This window comes from Bicyclus anynana, chromosome 24 (assembly GCF_947172395.1).
Source record: "Bicyclus anynana chromosome 24, ilBicAnyn1.1, whole genome shotgun sequence".
Taxonomy (NCBI): Eukaryota; Metazoa; Arthropoda; class Insecta; order Lepidoptera; family Nymphalidae; genus Bicyclus; species Bicyclus anynana.
This window is the reverse complement of record NC_069106.1, coordinates 76,321-92,579: the sequence shown is the minus strand read 5'-3', so window position 1 is coordinate 92,579 and position 16,259 is coordinate 76,321. Positions and strand designations below refer to the sequence as shown.

General features: G+C 44.2%; 1 protein-coding gene across 1 annotated transcript in view; it reads right to left on the bottom strand.

Annotated features, from left to right (window-relative positions):
* Positions 1 to 16,259, bottom strand: part of LOC112050149 (protein fem-1 homolog CG6966) — a 23,375-nt gene extending 7,116 nt beyond the window's left edge. The window contains exons 1-2 of the mRNA XM_052889147.1: positions 15,151 to 16,259; positions 1,354 to 2,293 (exon numbers count right to left, since the gene is read on the bottom strand). Of these exons, the coding sequence (XP_052745107.1) occupies positions 1,354 to 2,293; positions 15,151 to 15,314 (1,104 nt within the window). The 5' untranslated portion in view covers positions 15,315 to 16,259. The remainder of the gene's footprint in view (positions 1 to 1,353; positions 2,294 to 15,150) is intronic.

Here is a 16,259-nt window from a genome sequence, read left to right as displayed (position 1 = left end):
TATCTCGTTTATAGATATACTTCTAGTATATCAATTGTAATAGGTACTACATACATTGCTAGATACATCTTAGTTTGTATTCGAGATTGTATCTGTTATTAATCATTAGTAAAATAATCCTTAACTTATCCTTATACTTATTAACCCTGATAGAGCACAGTTTTTGCACTCTAGCTTTAAACATCTACAAGTAAATATTAATCGCGAGAATTGAGCAGCGAGGCATAATTAATGATAAAACGAACTTACCTGTACGTGAAGTTCTATCATAATTATGCGAGCTGCTCAATTCGAAGCGATTAATACTATCGCCCGCCCTAGATCCCACCCACTGTGCAAAAATACCTGTGCTCTACATTATATTTTTCAGGATACCTAGCTTTGAACTTCATGAAGGTTTTGACGTAAAGACAACACCAGCTAAGCACCGCCTTCATACTGATCAGCAGGTAGAACATATTATGATGTTATTTTTCGCTTTTTAGTTTAGTGGGTACGTTTTTAGGTTTTGAAGTCGGTTGTATTTTTTTTACTAAAATTTTTATTATTTTTCCATTTTTAGTGTAAAATTTCATCTCAAACGAATACATCAGACCCCTAATGACAGTCACAACCCATCTTGGTACAAAATTCTCAGCAATACAAATTAATCAAGCCCAAGCACAAGGTAGCTACCGTAAACCGTAAGGAGTTCCCTTAATTGACTTTGGTCTTCATCATCAGACCCCTAATAACAGACACAACTCATATAGGTAGAAAGTTCTCAGCAATACGAATTAATCAAGGCCAAACACAAAGTAGTTACTGTAAGCTGTTAAGGGGTTCCCTTAATTGTCCTTGGTCTTCATCACCAAACCCCTAAGTTACAGTCACAAATCTATGTGGAAAGCCCATACTCAAGGTAACTGCTGTAAATCGCCGAGGAGTTCCCTCGTCTGTTTTATGGCTCCATCATCAAATCGACTTTAAACCTTCATGAAATTGTAGTGCTTAAAAGTACTAAATGGAAAAGTTTACGAACACACTAGATACTCATAAAATTTTCGAAAGTTCCCCTCAATTTCTCCAGGATTCCATCATCAGATCTTGACATGATGGCAATGGGACCAAATGGGGACTACTTCAAACAAAAAAATAATTTTTGAAATCGGTCCAAAAAAAAATAATACCGACCGAATTGAGAACCTCCTCCTTTTTGAAGTCGGTTAAAAACTAATTCAAGATAGAAAAATTCGAAAAATCTGAAAAAAAAAAAAATAATTTGGTCACCCTAGGAATTATTGGTGGTGTATTTACTATTGGCATTGCAGACACCCTGTACACGGGTACACGGGGTACACGACCTGCACTCACCGTGTCCGGGTGGCGGTCGCCCAGCACGCGGGCCACCACCAGCAGCGCCTGCGTGTGCAGCGCGTCCTCGTCCGCCGCCAGCGCCTCCAGCGCCTCCGCGCCCGCCCACTCGCGCGCGCCGCCCAGCGCCGCCGCCGCCAGCGCGCGCGCCGCCGCCGCGTGCCCCGCCTTCGCCGCGCCGTGCTCCGCGCGCAGCGCCGTGGCGCGCCGCCAGCTGCGCAGCGCCGCCGCCGCGTCGCGCGCCTCGCCCAGCTGCGTGGCGCCCAGCAGCTCCAGCGCGTCGGCGCGCGCGCCCGGCGCCGGCTCGCGCGCCAGCAGCAGCTCCAGCGCGGGCCCGGCGCCGCGCAGCGCGGCCGCGCGCAGTGCGTCGTCGCCGTCGCGCGAGCGCAGCGCGGGGTCGGCGCCGTGCGCCAGCAGCAGGCGCACAGTGTCGGCGCGCTGCTCCTGCGCCGCGTAGTGCAGCGCCGTCTTGAGCCGCTGGTCCTGCGCGTCCACGCGCGCGCCGTGCGCCAGCAGCAGCGCGCACAGCGGCGCCGAGTGCACGGCGTTGATGAGGCACGTGCCGCCGCCGCGGTCGGGCGCGTGCGCGTCGGCGCCGCGCGCCAGCAGCTCGCGCACCACGGCCGCGTGCGCCAGGAAGCAGGCGGAGCGCGCGGGCGTGGAGCCGGAGTCGGAGCGCGCGTCCAGCGCCGCGCCCGCGTCGGCCAGCGCGCGCAACGCCGGCAGCTGGCCGGCCACGGCGGCGGCCCACAGCGGCGTGGCGCGGTGCTGGCTGCCGTCGTGCGCCAGCGTGAACACGCCGCGCTGCTCCAGCTCGGCGGCGCACACGTGCACCAGGTAGTCCACCAGCTCCACGTTGCCGCGGCGCGCCGCCACGAACAGCGGCGCGCAGCCGTCGCGCGTGCGCGCCGCCACGCCGCGCCGCACGCCCGGCGGCAGCCTGCACACACGGCAGATCAGAGATCAGAGTAACTTAGTATGACACTTGTGAGGCAATAGGAACTTCACTCGCATTGTCATGATAAAGTACTTCAAATTATACATGAAGCTATAAGCTTTTCAGTAGCTAGAGCTCATAAAGGATTAACTAAAAATAAAAGACAAATTAACTTCGTTCAAAAAACGTTCAATAACAAAATCATCTAATAAGCCCCACTCAATCCTAGGTTGTGCACCTGATTGGAATTTATTAATGGATATGTATGAGAAACATTATAAAATCCCAACTAATGTCGCTATTACAAGATCTATACTGTAGCCGTAACCAATGAGTCCCGATGTAAACAAACCATAAATCATGATGAATAGGGTTGGCACTTATTAAATTATCAAAATATCGTGTTTTTAACACCATCTCACATTTAAACAATTCAGTTTTACTTCAACTCTATAGTCTATAATATAACTTAACTGTCAATGATGTAAAACAAAGCAAATTATGCTTAAAAAAAAAGTTATAATCCGTTTTATTAATATTAAATATCTGACAGCCCTATAAGTTAGTTCAAATTTCAGGATCTAAACATTTGGATTATTTTTAATCAATCGACTAATTGAAGAAGGATTGAGGAGAAAAATTAGATAAAACAATACAACACCCTTGACGTTGCTGCTTTTTGTATTTAGCCGTATTACATATATTGGTACCTACTGTAAACTTACTAAATTAAAAAGTTTTATTCAACGCTGGTGTCTTGGAACGACATGTAGCTGTACCTACCCTATATGTATCTTCTTAACAGTGAACGAATTTTTCAAATCGTTTCAGTAGTTTCGGAGCCTATGCATTACATACAAGCAATACAACTGATGCAGGGGCTAAACTTTTAAAACATATTTATGAAGCATGGGAAGATTCTAAGAATGCTATTGGTGTGTTCTGTGATCTGTCCAAGGCGTTCGTGTTGCACTCGATCTCATTGCCTCTTATCTCAGTGATAGAACACAAAAGGTATGCATAAATGATATAAAGTCGCACGGTTCCACTACCATAATGGGCGTCCCACAGGGTTCAATTCTGGGTCTTTTTCTATTTTTAGTGTACATAAACGATTTACCATACCATGTCAGCGGCATATGTGAGATTGTACTGTTTGCTGATGATACATCCTTAATTTTTAAGTCCGACAGAAATAAAGATAACTCTGACGACGTAAACCGTGCCATATCGCATGTGTCGCATTGGTTCACTGCAAATAATCTACTTTTGAATGCCACGAAAACTAAATGTATTGAGTTTTCATTTTAGGGGCTTTCTGATACAGGTCTAGTACTTAATAGAAGGTCCCAGCCCAATCAGCTATGTAAACTTGATAAAACAATAAATTTTCATTTCATTTCATTTCATTTTCATTTCATTTTCATTTCCATTTCATTTCATTTCATTTCATTTCATTTCATTTCATTTCATTTCATTTCATTTCATTTCATTTCATTTCATTTCATTTCATTTCATTTCATTTCATTTCATTTCATTTCATTTCATTTCATTTCATTTCATTTCATTTCATTTCATTTCATTTCATTTCATTTCATTTCATTTCATTTCATTTCATTTCATTTCATTTCATTTCATTTCATTTCATTTCATTTCATTTCATTTCATTTCATTTCATTTCATTTCATTTCATTTCATTTCATTTCATTTCATTTCATTTCATTTCATTTCATTTCATTTCATTTCATTTCATTTCATTTCATTTCATTTCATTTCATTTCATTTCATTTCATTTCATTTCATTTCATTTCATTTCATTTCATTTCATTTCATTTCATTTCATTTCATTTCATTTCATTTCATTTCATTTCATTTCATTTCATTTCATTTCATTTCATTTCATTTCATTTCATTTCATTTCATTTCATTTCATTTCATTTCATTTCATTTCATTTCATTTCATTTCATTTCATTTCATTTCATTTCATTTCATTTCATTTCATTTCATTTCATTTCATTTCATTTCATTTCATTTCATTTCATTTCATTTCATTTCATTTCATTTCATTTCATTTCATTTCATTTCATTTCATTTCATTTCATTTCATTTCATTTCATTTCATTTCATTTCATTTCATTTCATTTCATTTCATTTCATTTCATTTCATTTCATTTCATTTCATTTCATTTCATTTCATTTCATTTCATTTCATTTCATTTCATTTCATTTCATTTCATTTCATTTCATTTCATTTCATTTCATTTCATTTCATTTCATTTCATTTCATTTCATTTCATTTCATTTCATTTCATTTCATTTCATTTCATTTCATTTCATTTCATTTCATTTCATTTCATTTCATTTCATTTCATTTCATTTCATTTCATTTCATTTCATTTCATTTCATTTCATTTCATTTCATTTCATTTCATTTCATTTCATTTCATTTCATTTCATTTCATTTCATTTCATTTCATTTCATTTCATTTCATTTCATTTCATTTCATTTCATTTCATTTCATTTCATTTCATTTCATTTCATTTCATTTCATTTCATTTCATTTCATTTCATTTCATTGCCAAACGTTATAAAATTAGATAAGTCTATAATGATCGATGGTGAAACACTGGAAATGGAGAGTTCCACAGTTTTCCTGGGAGTGACCTTGGATTGTAAACTTCAGTGGGGTGCTCATATAGAAAAACTGTCTGGTAAACTTAGCTCAGCGGCATTTGCCGTGAGAAAAAGAAGACAGTTTACTGATGTTGATACAGCTAGGCTTGTTTATTTTGCGTACTTTCACAGCGTAATGTCTTACGGTATTTCATTGTGGGGCAAGGCTGCCGATATACAATCTATATTTGTACTTCAAAAAAGAGCAATTCAAGCAATATGTCAATTAAAATCACGCGAGTCCCTTCGTCAAAAGTTTAAACAAATAGGTATACTAACAGTAGCCTGTCAATATATATATAACAGTATAGTATATGTAAGACAAAATATTAATTTGTACAAACGAAAAGGAGATTTAAACCCACGTCTTACTAGACACGGGCATAAGTTAGTTTTTATTTACAGTCGTAAGAAGCTCAGTGACATATGCTTCTATAGTCTGGTGGCCAAAAGTGCTCCAAACAACAACACAACAGGAACTTCAAAAATTCCAAAGACAAGCACTGCTATCCATAACGGGCAGTATGTGCACAACACCTACGGCTGCAATGGAAGTAATACTAGGAATCCCACCATTACACCTCCACATAAAAGAGGAAGCAACGCTTACAGCCCTTAGACTAAAAACATGCGGGTTGTGGAAACAAACAAACACAGCCCACACTAACATCTTAAAAGAGGGAATACAAATGAACCCAAGTATGGAGTGGATATGCGATAAAACACAGAAACAATTTGTGATGGACAAACCCTACAAAATCAACACTGAGGAGGCCGGTGACTACTACACAAACCCTGATGCCCTAGATGTGTACACGGATGGGTCGAAGACTGACACAGGTACTGGAGCAGGAGTCTACTGCCAAGACCTCAACATACGGATTGCACAAGCGCTTGGTAAGCACAACTCAGTCTTCCAGGCAGAATGCGTCGGCATCACAACTGCGGCTGTTGCCGTGACCAACAGACAGGTAACAAATTTTAACATTAATATACTTAGCGACAGTGAAGCAGTACTAAAAGCACTGGCAAAACACTCGACTACGTCAAAACTACTGCTAGACTGTCACAAGGCCCTAACAAAACTTGCAACAAATAACTTAGTTACATTAAGATGGATAAAGGGACACAGCGGAATCTTAGGTAATGAAGCGGCTGATGAACTGGCGCGTCGCCACGACACTGAAGGTAGTAGGGCCCGAACCAATAGTATCCATAATAATAATAATAATTCGCCGTGTGGCACCGGCAGAGGAGAATGTTGCCACCCCTACCTATCCCGAGGGTGTCGTAAGAGGCGACTAAGGGTCATCGGAGAACCAACTAACATCTTCTGGTTCTCCGCAGAGCTAGCTGGCTCGTAAAATACTAGCCTCCTCGGGGACATGAGTGGACCCCGAGTGATGTAATCACCACTCACCCCTCCCCCTAAATACTTATGATGATGGATAATAATGATGCGCGTATAGGGCCGCTACCTGGGGGTCGCCAGGGCGCGTCTGGGGCTGGCGCTGGACGTGGCAGCATGCGAGCCGCCAGCCAAACTCGTCGACCGGCACTATCACCTGTCCGGTCGGCACATCCATCATCTCCACCAGAGGGCTTGGCTCTGACAGGATCCATTAGGGCCCAATCTTCAGAGCCCGCCGCTGGTGGCGTACGGCGCATGAAATGGACATGCGACATGAACAAAAATGTCATGCGCGCGTACTACAGGGCTACAGGGGGAGAAACCGGACGGACTGGCTACCGAGCAGCAATGTACCGCGAGTTCTTGCTGCTTGAGCCGCACTTAACTGTCACGGAACAGAACCTAGCAGATCGAGCTCGGTTTATTCAGCGTTCTAACATCTTCAACGCGACCGAGCTCGAACGATTACGACGTGAGGCTGTTCCCGAAGTGCCAACCTCTTCTGCAGAGCAAATCGTCTCACCGGCGGCGCCTGTCCGCGAAGAGACTGAACCTATGTCCCAAGATTTGCATGCAGAGGAGGAGGACACTGAGGGAACCGTCTCCCTTGATTTAGAGCGGATGAGAAGGATCCTAGAAGAGACGATTGCCGAAATCCGTAATGCTCCTCTAGAGAATCGTCCGCGGCTCTCCCGTATTGCGCTAAATATAGCGACGCGGGATGTCATTGAGGCTGTCAACAAAATGCTGCCCCAACATCTGGCGGGCAGCACTGGTCTGGATGATACGGCTTCTATCCTTTTCGGGGCAGCCCTAGCCGTCCACCGTTTCATTGGTATCAAAACCAAGGAACCTGGACGCCCGGGGCGTTCTGTTAATAACATCAGAGCAGAACCAGCCTGGAAGAGAAGGATAGAACGCCGTATCACCCTTGCCAGAGGCCTCATTGGCAGACTGCTATGCTTCAGGTCGGGCAATAGAAGGCCAAGGATTGTGCGCTCCGTCAGAATAGCCTTTAACGGGCTCGGGGTTAGGCTGGATCAGCCGGACATAACCCTAAAACTGACGGAGCGCATCGACGACCTGAAGCAGAAAATCGCTGCATGGGGGAACCGCATACGACGATACTCGGAAAGAGTTGAGCGATTTCAGCAAAATCGTCTTTTCTCGAGTGATCAGAAAAGGTTCTACAACAGATTGGAGTGTCCTGCAGTCTGTTCTACCTCTCCACAGCCGAATCCGGCTGACCTTATCGCTTTTTGGCGAAACATATGGTCAAGAGAGGTAGAGCACGATGAGGGTCCTTGGATTTCGGCGATAGAGGAGACATGTGCCGCAATCAGGCCGATGAACCCAGTCGCCATCTCTACGGAGGATGTAGTTGGTGCAGTAAGGCGGGCCGCGAACTGGAAAAGTCCGGGGTCCGACGGACTGCATCACTACTGGCTGAAGGCGTTCTCGACTTGCCATGTCACCTTGGCTCGCCAATTCCAAGAGGCTCTCGAGCAAGGGACACTCCCGAACCTTTTCACCACCGGGATCACTCATTTAGCTCCAAAGACCACCGACACCGTAGATCCCTCAAAATACCGCCCCATCACGTGTCTTACTACCATCTATAAGACACTGACATCCGTTCTGAGCTCTAAGATAACTCGTCACGTAGACGATAATAACATCATGTCTGGGGCTCAGAAAGGATGTCGGGGTGGTAGTCGTGGTACCAAGGAGCTCCTTCTCATCGACTCCGTCGCGGGCCAATTGGTCAAGCGCAACCGCCGGAATTTTGCCGCAGCCTGGATTGACTATAAAAAGGCATTCGACTCGGTGCCTCATTCGTGGCTCTTGAGGGTCCTTGAGCTGTACAAAATCGATTGTACAGTTCAAGACTTCCTCCGGTCATGTATGGGGCAATGGAGCACGATCCTTTGTCTCCATGGCGAGCGGTTGGCGACTGCCGATGACCGGATCAGGATACGCCGGGGTATCTTCCAGGGTGACTGTCTGAGTCCACTATGGTTTTGCTTGGCCTTGAATCCTCTCAGTACATTACTAGAGGGTTCGGGGACAGGCTTTCAGTTTCGGAGAGGAGGGACAAAAGTGCCTCACCTTCTCTACAAGGACGACCTCAAACTGCTAGCGCCCAATGCTACCCGACTGCAGGAATTACTGAATCTCACCACGGGATTCAGTAATTCCATCAGAATGGAGCTGGGACTAGACAAGTGTGCGGTCTTGCATGTGGAGAGGGGTCAGGTCACTCACACGGTCGGGATCAATCCTGACCTGCTTAACATCAAGACCCTTTCTGAAACTGAATCTTACCGGTATCTGGGCATGTCACAATCTATAGGGGTGCAAGAGGCGGACATGAAACAGTCAGTTTGCGAGGGTTTTTATCGACGTCTGACAAAGATCTGTAAAAGTTATTTGTCGGGCGCCAATAAGATTCGAGCTTATAACGGCTGGGTCATGCCTGTTCTCATGTACACCTTTGGCGTGCTCAGATGGACTCAGACCGAATTAGACATCCTGGATAGAAGGGTCCGCACGACTATGACTCTCTATCGTATGCATCATCCAAAATCGTCTGTCATGAGATTGTATGTCCCCCGAAAGTGTGGTGGTCGAGGCCTACTTAGCGCCAAGACCATGCACAATCGGGAGATATGCAGCCTCAGGACCTACTTCGAGACGAAAATGGAGTCCCCGATGCATACAGAAGTCATAGCATGTGATAAAGGACTCACCCCGCTATCCTTGGCCAACAGCGAATGGCAAAAACCAGTGGTACAGAGCATCTCTGACCGGGAGACCGTATGGAAGGGGAAGGAGCTGCACGGACGCTTTTTTAAGGCTCTTCATGAGCCCCATGTCAGTAAAAAAGCGTCTGTGCAGTGGCTGCGCTTCGGTGACCTCTTTGGGGAAACCGGAGGGTTTGTTTTTGCGATACAAGATCAGGTGGTAAAGACGCGGAACTACCGAAAGTACATTCTGAAGGATGGCACTCACGACATCTGTCGAGCCTGTCGCCATCCCGGCGAGTCACTCAGACATGTCCTTTCGGGTTGTTCAGCTCTTGCCAACACTGAGTATCTGCACAGACACAACCAAGCAGCCAAAATCCTTCACCAAGAGCTTGCTCTGACGTACGGTCTCCTGGACCAGAGGTTGCCTTATTACAAGTACACACCGGTGCCAGTGCTTGAACGCGACGGAGTCCGGCTCTATTGGGACCGGTCCATTATCACGGACAGGACTATTCTTGCGAATAAGCCTGACATCGTGGTGTTGGACCGGGCACAGTCGAGGGTGTTTTTAGTGGACATCACAATTCCATATGACGAGAACCTTGTGAGAGCTGAGACAGAGAAAAAACGTAAATATCTAGATCTGGCTCACGAGGTTACCGCCATGTGGCATGTGGAGTCCACTGAAATCATCCCCATCGTTATATCTGCCAACGGTTTGATCCCAGTCAGCCTCGCTCACCATCTGAGGCGGCTGGGGTTCCGTGGCAGTTCGCTCGCAGGCAAGATGCAAAAAGCGGTCTTGCTGGACTCGGCTAGGATAGTCCGCCGGTTTCTCCACCTGTCGCCCTGACCCCCGGCCGTTTGGTCTCCCTGCCGGGGTGAATCCTCCGCCCGGTGCATATATGTATTTATGTAATATATATTTAAGTTTATTTATTTTGTGTATTTAAGTAAGTTTATTTATTTTCCCTTTGGCTTTTATATATATTTATTTTGTACTGGGCGTGAGAGTTTAATTCATTTGGATAATAATAATAATAAGCCCTTTATTCTGTGTTAAGAAATTACAATTATATATACAATACATTTTGTTTTCATTTTTTTAAAGAATATCTCTTAACATAGTGTGCCTTTCGGCATAGGCCTCCTCCATCGACTTCCACTGCTCTCTCTCTAATGCGACCCTTCTCCACTTTGGACCTGCTGTGAGCTTTAAGTCATCCTCCCATCTAATGAACTGTTTACCCCGATTCCTTCTGCCATCTCTAGGGTACCATTCCGTCACCAGTCTGCTCCACTTCCCCGTAGTGTCCCTTAGCATGTGGCCTGTCCATCGCCACTTTTGCTGGTCGACACGAGTTAAAACATCGGTGACCCCAGTTTTAGTTCGAAGGTCAGTGTTTCTTACCCTATCCTTTTTCTTGTGGCCAGTCATGCTCCTCTCCATGGATCGTTGGCACCTGGCCAGTTTAGCCCTTTGAGCCATGGTGAGCGCCCAGGTTTCACAGCCGTATGTTAGGCATGGCAAGATACACGTGTTGAAGGCCTTCCTCTTAATTACCATGCTCAGTTCCTTGGATTTCATTATCTCCTTCAGGGACCAATATCTTTTCCAGCCAACGGCAATTCTCGTGCTGATTTCTTTAGTCATTTGGTCCCTGAAGGTAACAACTTGTCCAAGGTATGTGTATTCTTGCACATACAATAATGGGTTGTTATCAATGCCGATGTTGACCTCAGTACTGTTCGTCATTAGTTTGGTCTTCTTTGTGTTCATTTTGAGTCCGATTTTAATGCTCTCTTCATGTAGATTCGAAATCATGCACCCGAGTTTGATTGGATCTTCTTCAAATAGTACGAGGTCATCTGCGAATCTGAGATGGTTAAGTTTTTTACCATTAACATTGATTCCGAAGTCTTCCCATTCTAAGTTGCGGAATACGCTTTCCAACACGGCTGAAAACAGTTTTGGGGATAAAGGGTCCCCTTGTCTGACACCCCTTTCAATTTTAAACTCGTTTCCTAAGCTTTCTAGTTGGATTTTAGCTTTATTGTTGTTATAAATCATATTTATGATGTCAATGTATGCTGCGGGTACTCCTTGCTGATCTAAACTGTCTAAGAGGGATTCATGGCTTATACTGTCGAAGGCTTTGGCGTAGTCGATAAACGCTATGTATATTTTTTTGTTATGCTCCGTGTATTTTTCGAGTATTTGTTTGACAGTGTGGATGTGGTCGATTGTAGAAAATCCTTTTCTGAAGCCCGCTTGTTCCACTGGCTGTTGTTCGTCCAGAGTTTTAGTGATTCTGTCAAGTATTATCTTCGCAAATACTTTGTACACATTAGACATCAGACTGATTGGCCTGTAGTTTTCCAAGTCGTTTTTATCACCCTTTTTATGCAGTAGAATAATGTGGGATTTGGTCCATTTTATTATGATTTCGTTGAATAGTTTTGTAAGGATAGGAACCAGTTCTTCCATTGTACCCTTTAGCAACTCGTTTGCTATTCTATCCGGCCCTGGAGATCTTTCTGCTTTTTGGCTTTTTATTGACTTCTCAACCTCGCATTGTAATATTTCAGGTATTGGTTCCTCAGGGTTTACCCGCGTCGGCTCCAAAAGTGTGCCACTCTGTTTGGTCTTTGCATTGTGACTTTGTGTTTGTGTGGCATAGAGCTGGCTGTAGAAGAGCGTGGCTAGGTCCTTGATATCCTTTCTTTTCGAAGTAGTTGTTGTTTTCCTTTTAAGCCTAGGTATCCATTCCTTCCCTGATTCTCTTAGTTCTTTCAGCGCCTTTTTCACTCCTCCCGTCCTCGTTATGTGGCGTTCTAAAGTCTTAAGTCTTATTCTTTTCCTATCCTTTCGTATATTTTCCCTTATTTTTTTACTTAGATCTGTTATCTTTTTAATTGATTCCTTTCGCTGTTTGCTTGATATTAGATCTTTTCGGTCCTTCAATAGATGTAGGGTGTAATCGCTTAGTTGGTATTTATTATTTTGTTGATTTCTGTAAATGTTGATTGTTTTAAGTCTATTTTCTAGAAGTTCATATTTTTTTAGTGGGTCTAGTACTTCGTTTGTAATTTGCTTTTTGATTTCTTCAAAGTGGTTTTCATCTACAAGGGTCGGAAGCACTTTCTGTTCATATCTATGATTTTTCATGTGATGTCTCGGTGTTTTGATCTGTTCCGTTCTTAATGAGCAGCGCACCATTCTATGGTTTGTGTTGAAATTTAGCTTGTTTATGACCTTTGTGACAGTGAATGCTTTAGGGTGATTGCTTATAATATAATCAATTTCATTTTTATAGGAACCATCGGGTGAGATCCAAGTCCATTTATTTCGTGTGTTTTTCTTGAAAGTTGAGTTAAGAACTGTGAGATTATGTTCCATGAGAAATTCAACTAGTTTTTGGCCATTGCGACTTCTTTTTCCGTGTCCGAACTTTCCAAGCACATATTCTTCGTTATTTTGTCGGGCCCCAACTTGGGCATTGAAGTCACCCATAAGTAGGATGTGCTTATCTGCGTTGGTCCTTATTGCTCGTGACATCTCATCATAGAAAGACTCTAATACTGCCACATCAGATTTTTCGTTTGGCGCGTATGCTTGCATGATCGACCATTGCTTTTTGTATCCTGGTATTTCTATGTTGAGTATCGCTAGTCTGTCGGAAATTCCAATCAATTCTCGTATGTGTTTCTTCAGAGACTGTTTTATTAGGATCAAATAGTATCCATACCATTCAGTGAATACAAAACATGGTTGCACAAACAAACCATCAGAACCCACGGCGAACTATGGGACAGCATAACCACATGTAGACATACAAAAGAGGCACTCCCAGGCCTCGACCCTAGGATAACAAAGAAACTTATGAACCTCACACGAGACAAGCTGAGAACAGTAGTTGGCCTAATAACAGGTCACTGCCCGCTAAACAAACACCTTTCAATTCTAGGTTTGACCGACAGTCCTCTGTGCAGAGCCTGCATGGAGGAGGACGAGACACCGCTACACATTATGCTCAGTTGCAGAGGCGTAACGGAACAACGAGCAACCTACATTGGCTCCTCAGCGACACTCCATGAGGCTATCGGCGACCTGGGCGGCCTGCTAAGCTTCTGGAACGAGCTCGGCTGGATGGAATAAATCCAGCGGGAACCTACACCAAGGGACCCACGCACAACGGCCAAACACTTGGCTAAGTGCGGAAACGGCCCAGAAGAAAGAAGAAGAAGAAGAAGAAGAAGAAGTTAGTTATTTCTGCATATTGTCTCCAAAGAGTAAAAAAATCTTTCGTAGGTTTGGGTGTACTCTTCTATAATAAGATCCCCAAGACTGTGATGGACCTGCCAATGGATAGCTTTAAGCAATGTGTTAAAAAACATTTACTTAGTCGAGGGCACTACAACATTGATGAGTTCCTTAATGATAAAGATGCTTGGAGGCCTTTGGATCAGCTTCCACCTTCACACAGAAAGTAAAACCATAAGAAATGTAAACAGTAATTGTTATCAATTGTAAATTATAATACTGTATGACTTTTTCAAAAGAGCAACTGTTGAGTTTCTTGCCAGTATCTTCTCAGCAGAACCTGCCTTCCGAACCGGTGGTAGAATCTTTACAAATAGTCAACTGACGTGTCAAAAGTGCTTGTAAACTGAGCCTACTTGAAATAAATGATTTTTGATTTGATTTGATTTGATTTCAAGCAATCAAATCTTAGTATTATAAATATTAGTATAGATGTATACAAATATATAATTAAAAACCCTCACATTATTTTATTAATTTAAAGTATTTTGAAGTAATTTCCAGGAGGTACTTTAATTATGATAATATTTTAACAGAGACCAATAGGTAGTCAACACCTGCCTGTCATTGGTTGCTAAGCAACGGTTTGTTAGTAAATGGTATTCGCTGGATTCAGCAATAGTATAGACCAGATATATTCCTTTTGTACAACCAAACTAGTTTGCCATAGAAGTAGGTGATTACTATCTATAACTAACTCGAAAAATAAATCTGTCTACAACTTGTTCAAAGACCTTGACCTCTCTAGAAGTGCAGCAAGTCCTATATAAGAACAGGTATCCAAAGCTGCTCTAATAGGGTTTTACCAAATTTGGCGGCAGGAAGAACAACATGAGCAAAGGAAGGGAGTGATAATCAATTGTCAAGGAATTCCTTGACCCTACATCTATGGGTCATGAGTCTTTGCTCTGGACTTTGCTGTGCGTTTTTCTCTCTGCCACACAATGGACCCAGCACCCGCACGGTAAATCCATGGATTGCTCGTCTCTCTCTACTCAACTACTACATACTTTAAGTCATGTTGCAACCATACACATAACATAAAAGACTCCTGATCTGAATGATTGAATTATTAAGACTGTCACCATGCATTATAAGAAATGATCGAAAGGCACAGGTCTAACCCATACCTGTTGTTGGCAATTGTTAAAAGCACAAATGCAGTGTGCAAACTGCAATAAATACAGTGCCACAGGCGTGTACCGAAGATAGTAGGTATGTAGACAGTTAACAACTGAATTTCTGAAAGTAGATCAGTTCATTACCTTCATTGTGTTAAGTCTGCCAATCCGCATTGGGTAAGCATGGTGCACTATTGGCCTGACCCCACTCAATCTGAGAGGTGACTTGTGTTCAACAATGAGCTAAATAATTAAGGGTTGTTAATAAAGCGATTCCTTAAATTAAATAGACGCGGCCATAGACTCAGTGTATAGTTTTCATACTTTGATGCTGATTGTTCTTTGGCACATCAATTGAGGTCATAGTCTGGTGCGAGGGCTACTTTTCATCCTGATGTGCCCACACGAACGGACCGTACGCGGGTGCGACGGGCTGAACTAGAAGACAATCAATAACAGCCAACCTGGGCGCGACTACGACATCGACATCTACGACATCTACGCACGTCTCGCGAGGAGTGGTGTCGTTAGGTGCGGGCGGGTGTAGGTGTAGGTGTCGGGTGTCAAGGAGATGCCTGCCTCTCGAGCGCGGCGCGCAGGCGGGCCGACAGGCGCGCGCCGGGCGCTCCGTGCGTCACTTCGTGCATCAGGTCGCTGAACAAGGCGTCCAGGTAGGCCTCCTCGGCCGGCGCGCGAGTTTTGCCGCACGCGCCCAGCCGCGGGCCTTCTTTTTGCTCCAACATCGCGCACTCGCCCACGATACTCAGTTCACAATAAATATTAATTAAATTATGAATTGAAATTTTTATTTCTATTCTAAAATTCAAACTTCAAATTCAAACACAGACGACAAACAGCATAGCATGCATGTGCATAACATCACTACGTTTATTAAGAATTCAATCTCAGAAGCATTACAAATGGACCTGTTTACCCATTAGCTCACGTAAAGTGGCGTGGAGATCGTTACTGCGTATAAACCACGGCGCGCCCGTGATTTGGCGCAGAAAACGAGCAAGGTTTGAAGCGCTTTGGGACAATGGGAAAAGACTAGACTAGCGTAGGTTAAGATCGGACGGATTGTGGTTTTGTAAAGCGTTAGGGGTGGGACAATTTACTTTTTACGTTAATCATAGCGTAGAGGCGCTGAATTACATATGCAGCCTTTTTTAGCGCTTTCCTAATGTGCAAGGAGACTCATGCAGTTATCGAAGGTTACTCCTAAGTATTTGCCAGTACGTTGCCAGGGGATGGGAGCTCCGTAGAGTGAGACTTCTTTGAGTCGGGGTTTGTTCCGGGGTACCACTTTGCCAGTGAAGAGCACGGCTGCGCTTTTCTCTGGGTTGACTTCTATCTGCCAAAAGCGGAAACAAGTCCCTATCGTGTTAACAGCCTCCTGCAGGCGGGCTCTGATGAAGCGCGGGTCTACAGCCGTCGCGTACAGTGCGGTGTCGTCCGCGAACGTGCACGCCCGGGTGAACGACTCCAACGCGAATCCGTCTGGAGGATGAGAGAGTACCGTTTATACGGTACCTGAAAGTGCGGTCGTACAGAAAGCTGTGCAGCAATCGGATCATTTTGTTTGGTACGCCGGAACGATCACTACGCCGATCGCCGTAGCTAACGATCGACGGGCTACGTCAAAGAAGAGCGCCCCGGTGACGATGGGTTTATAAAAAATATTAAAA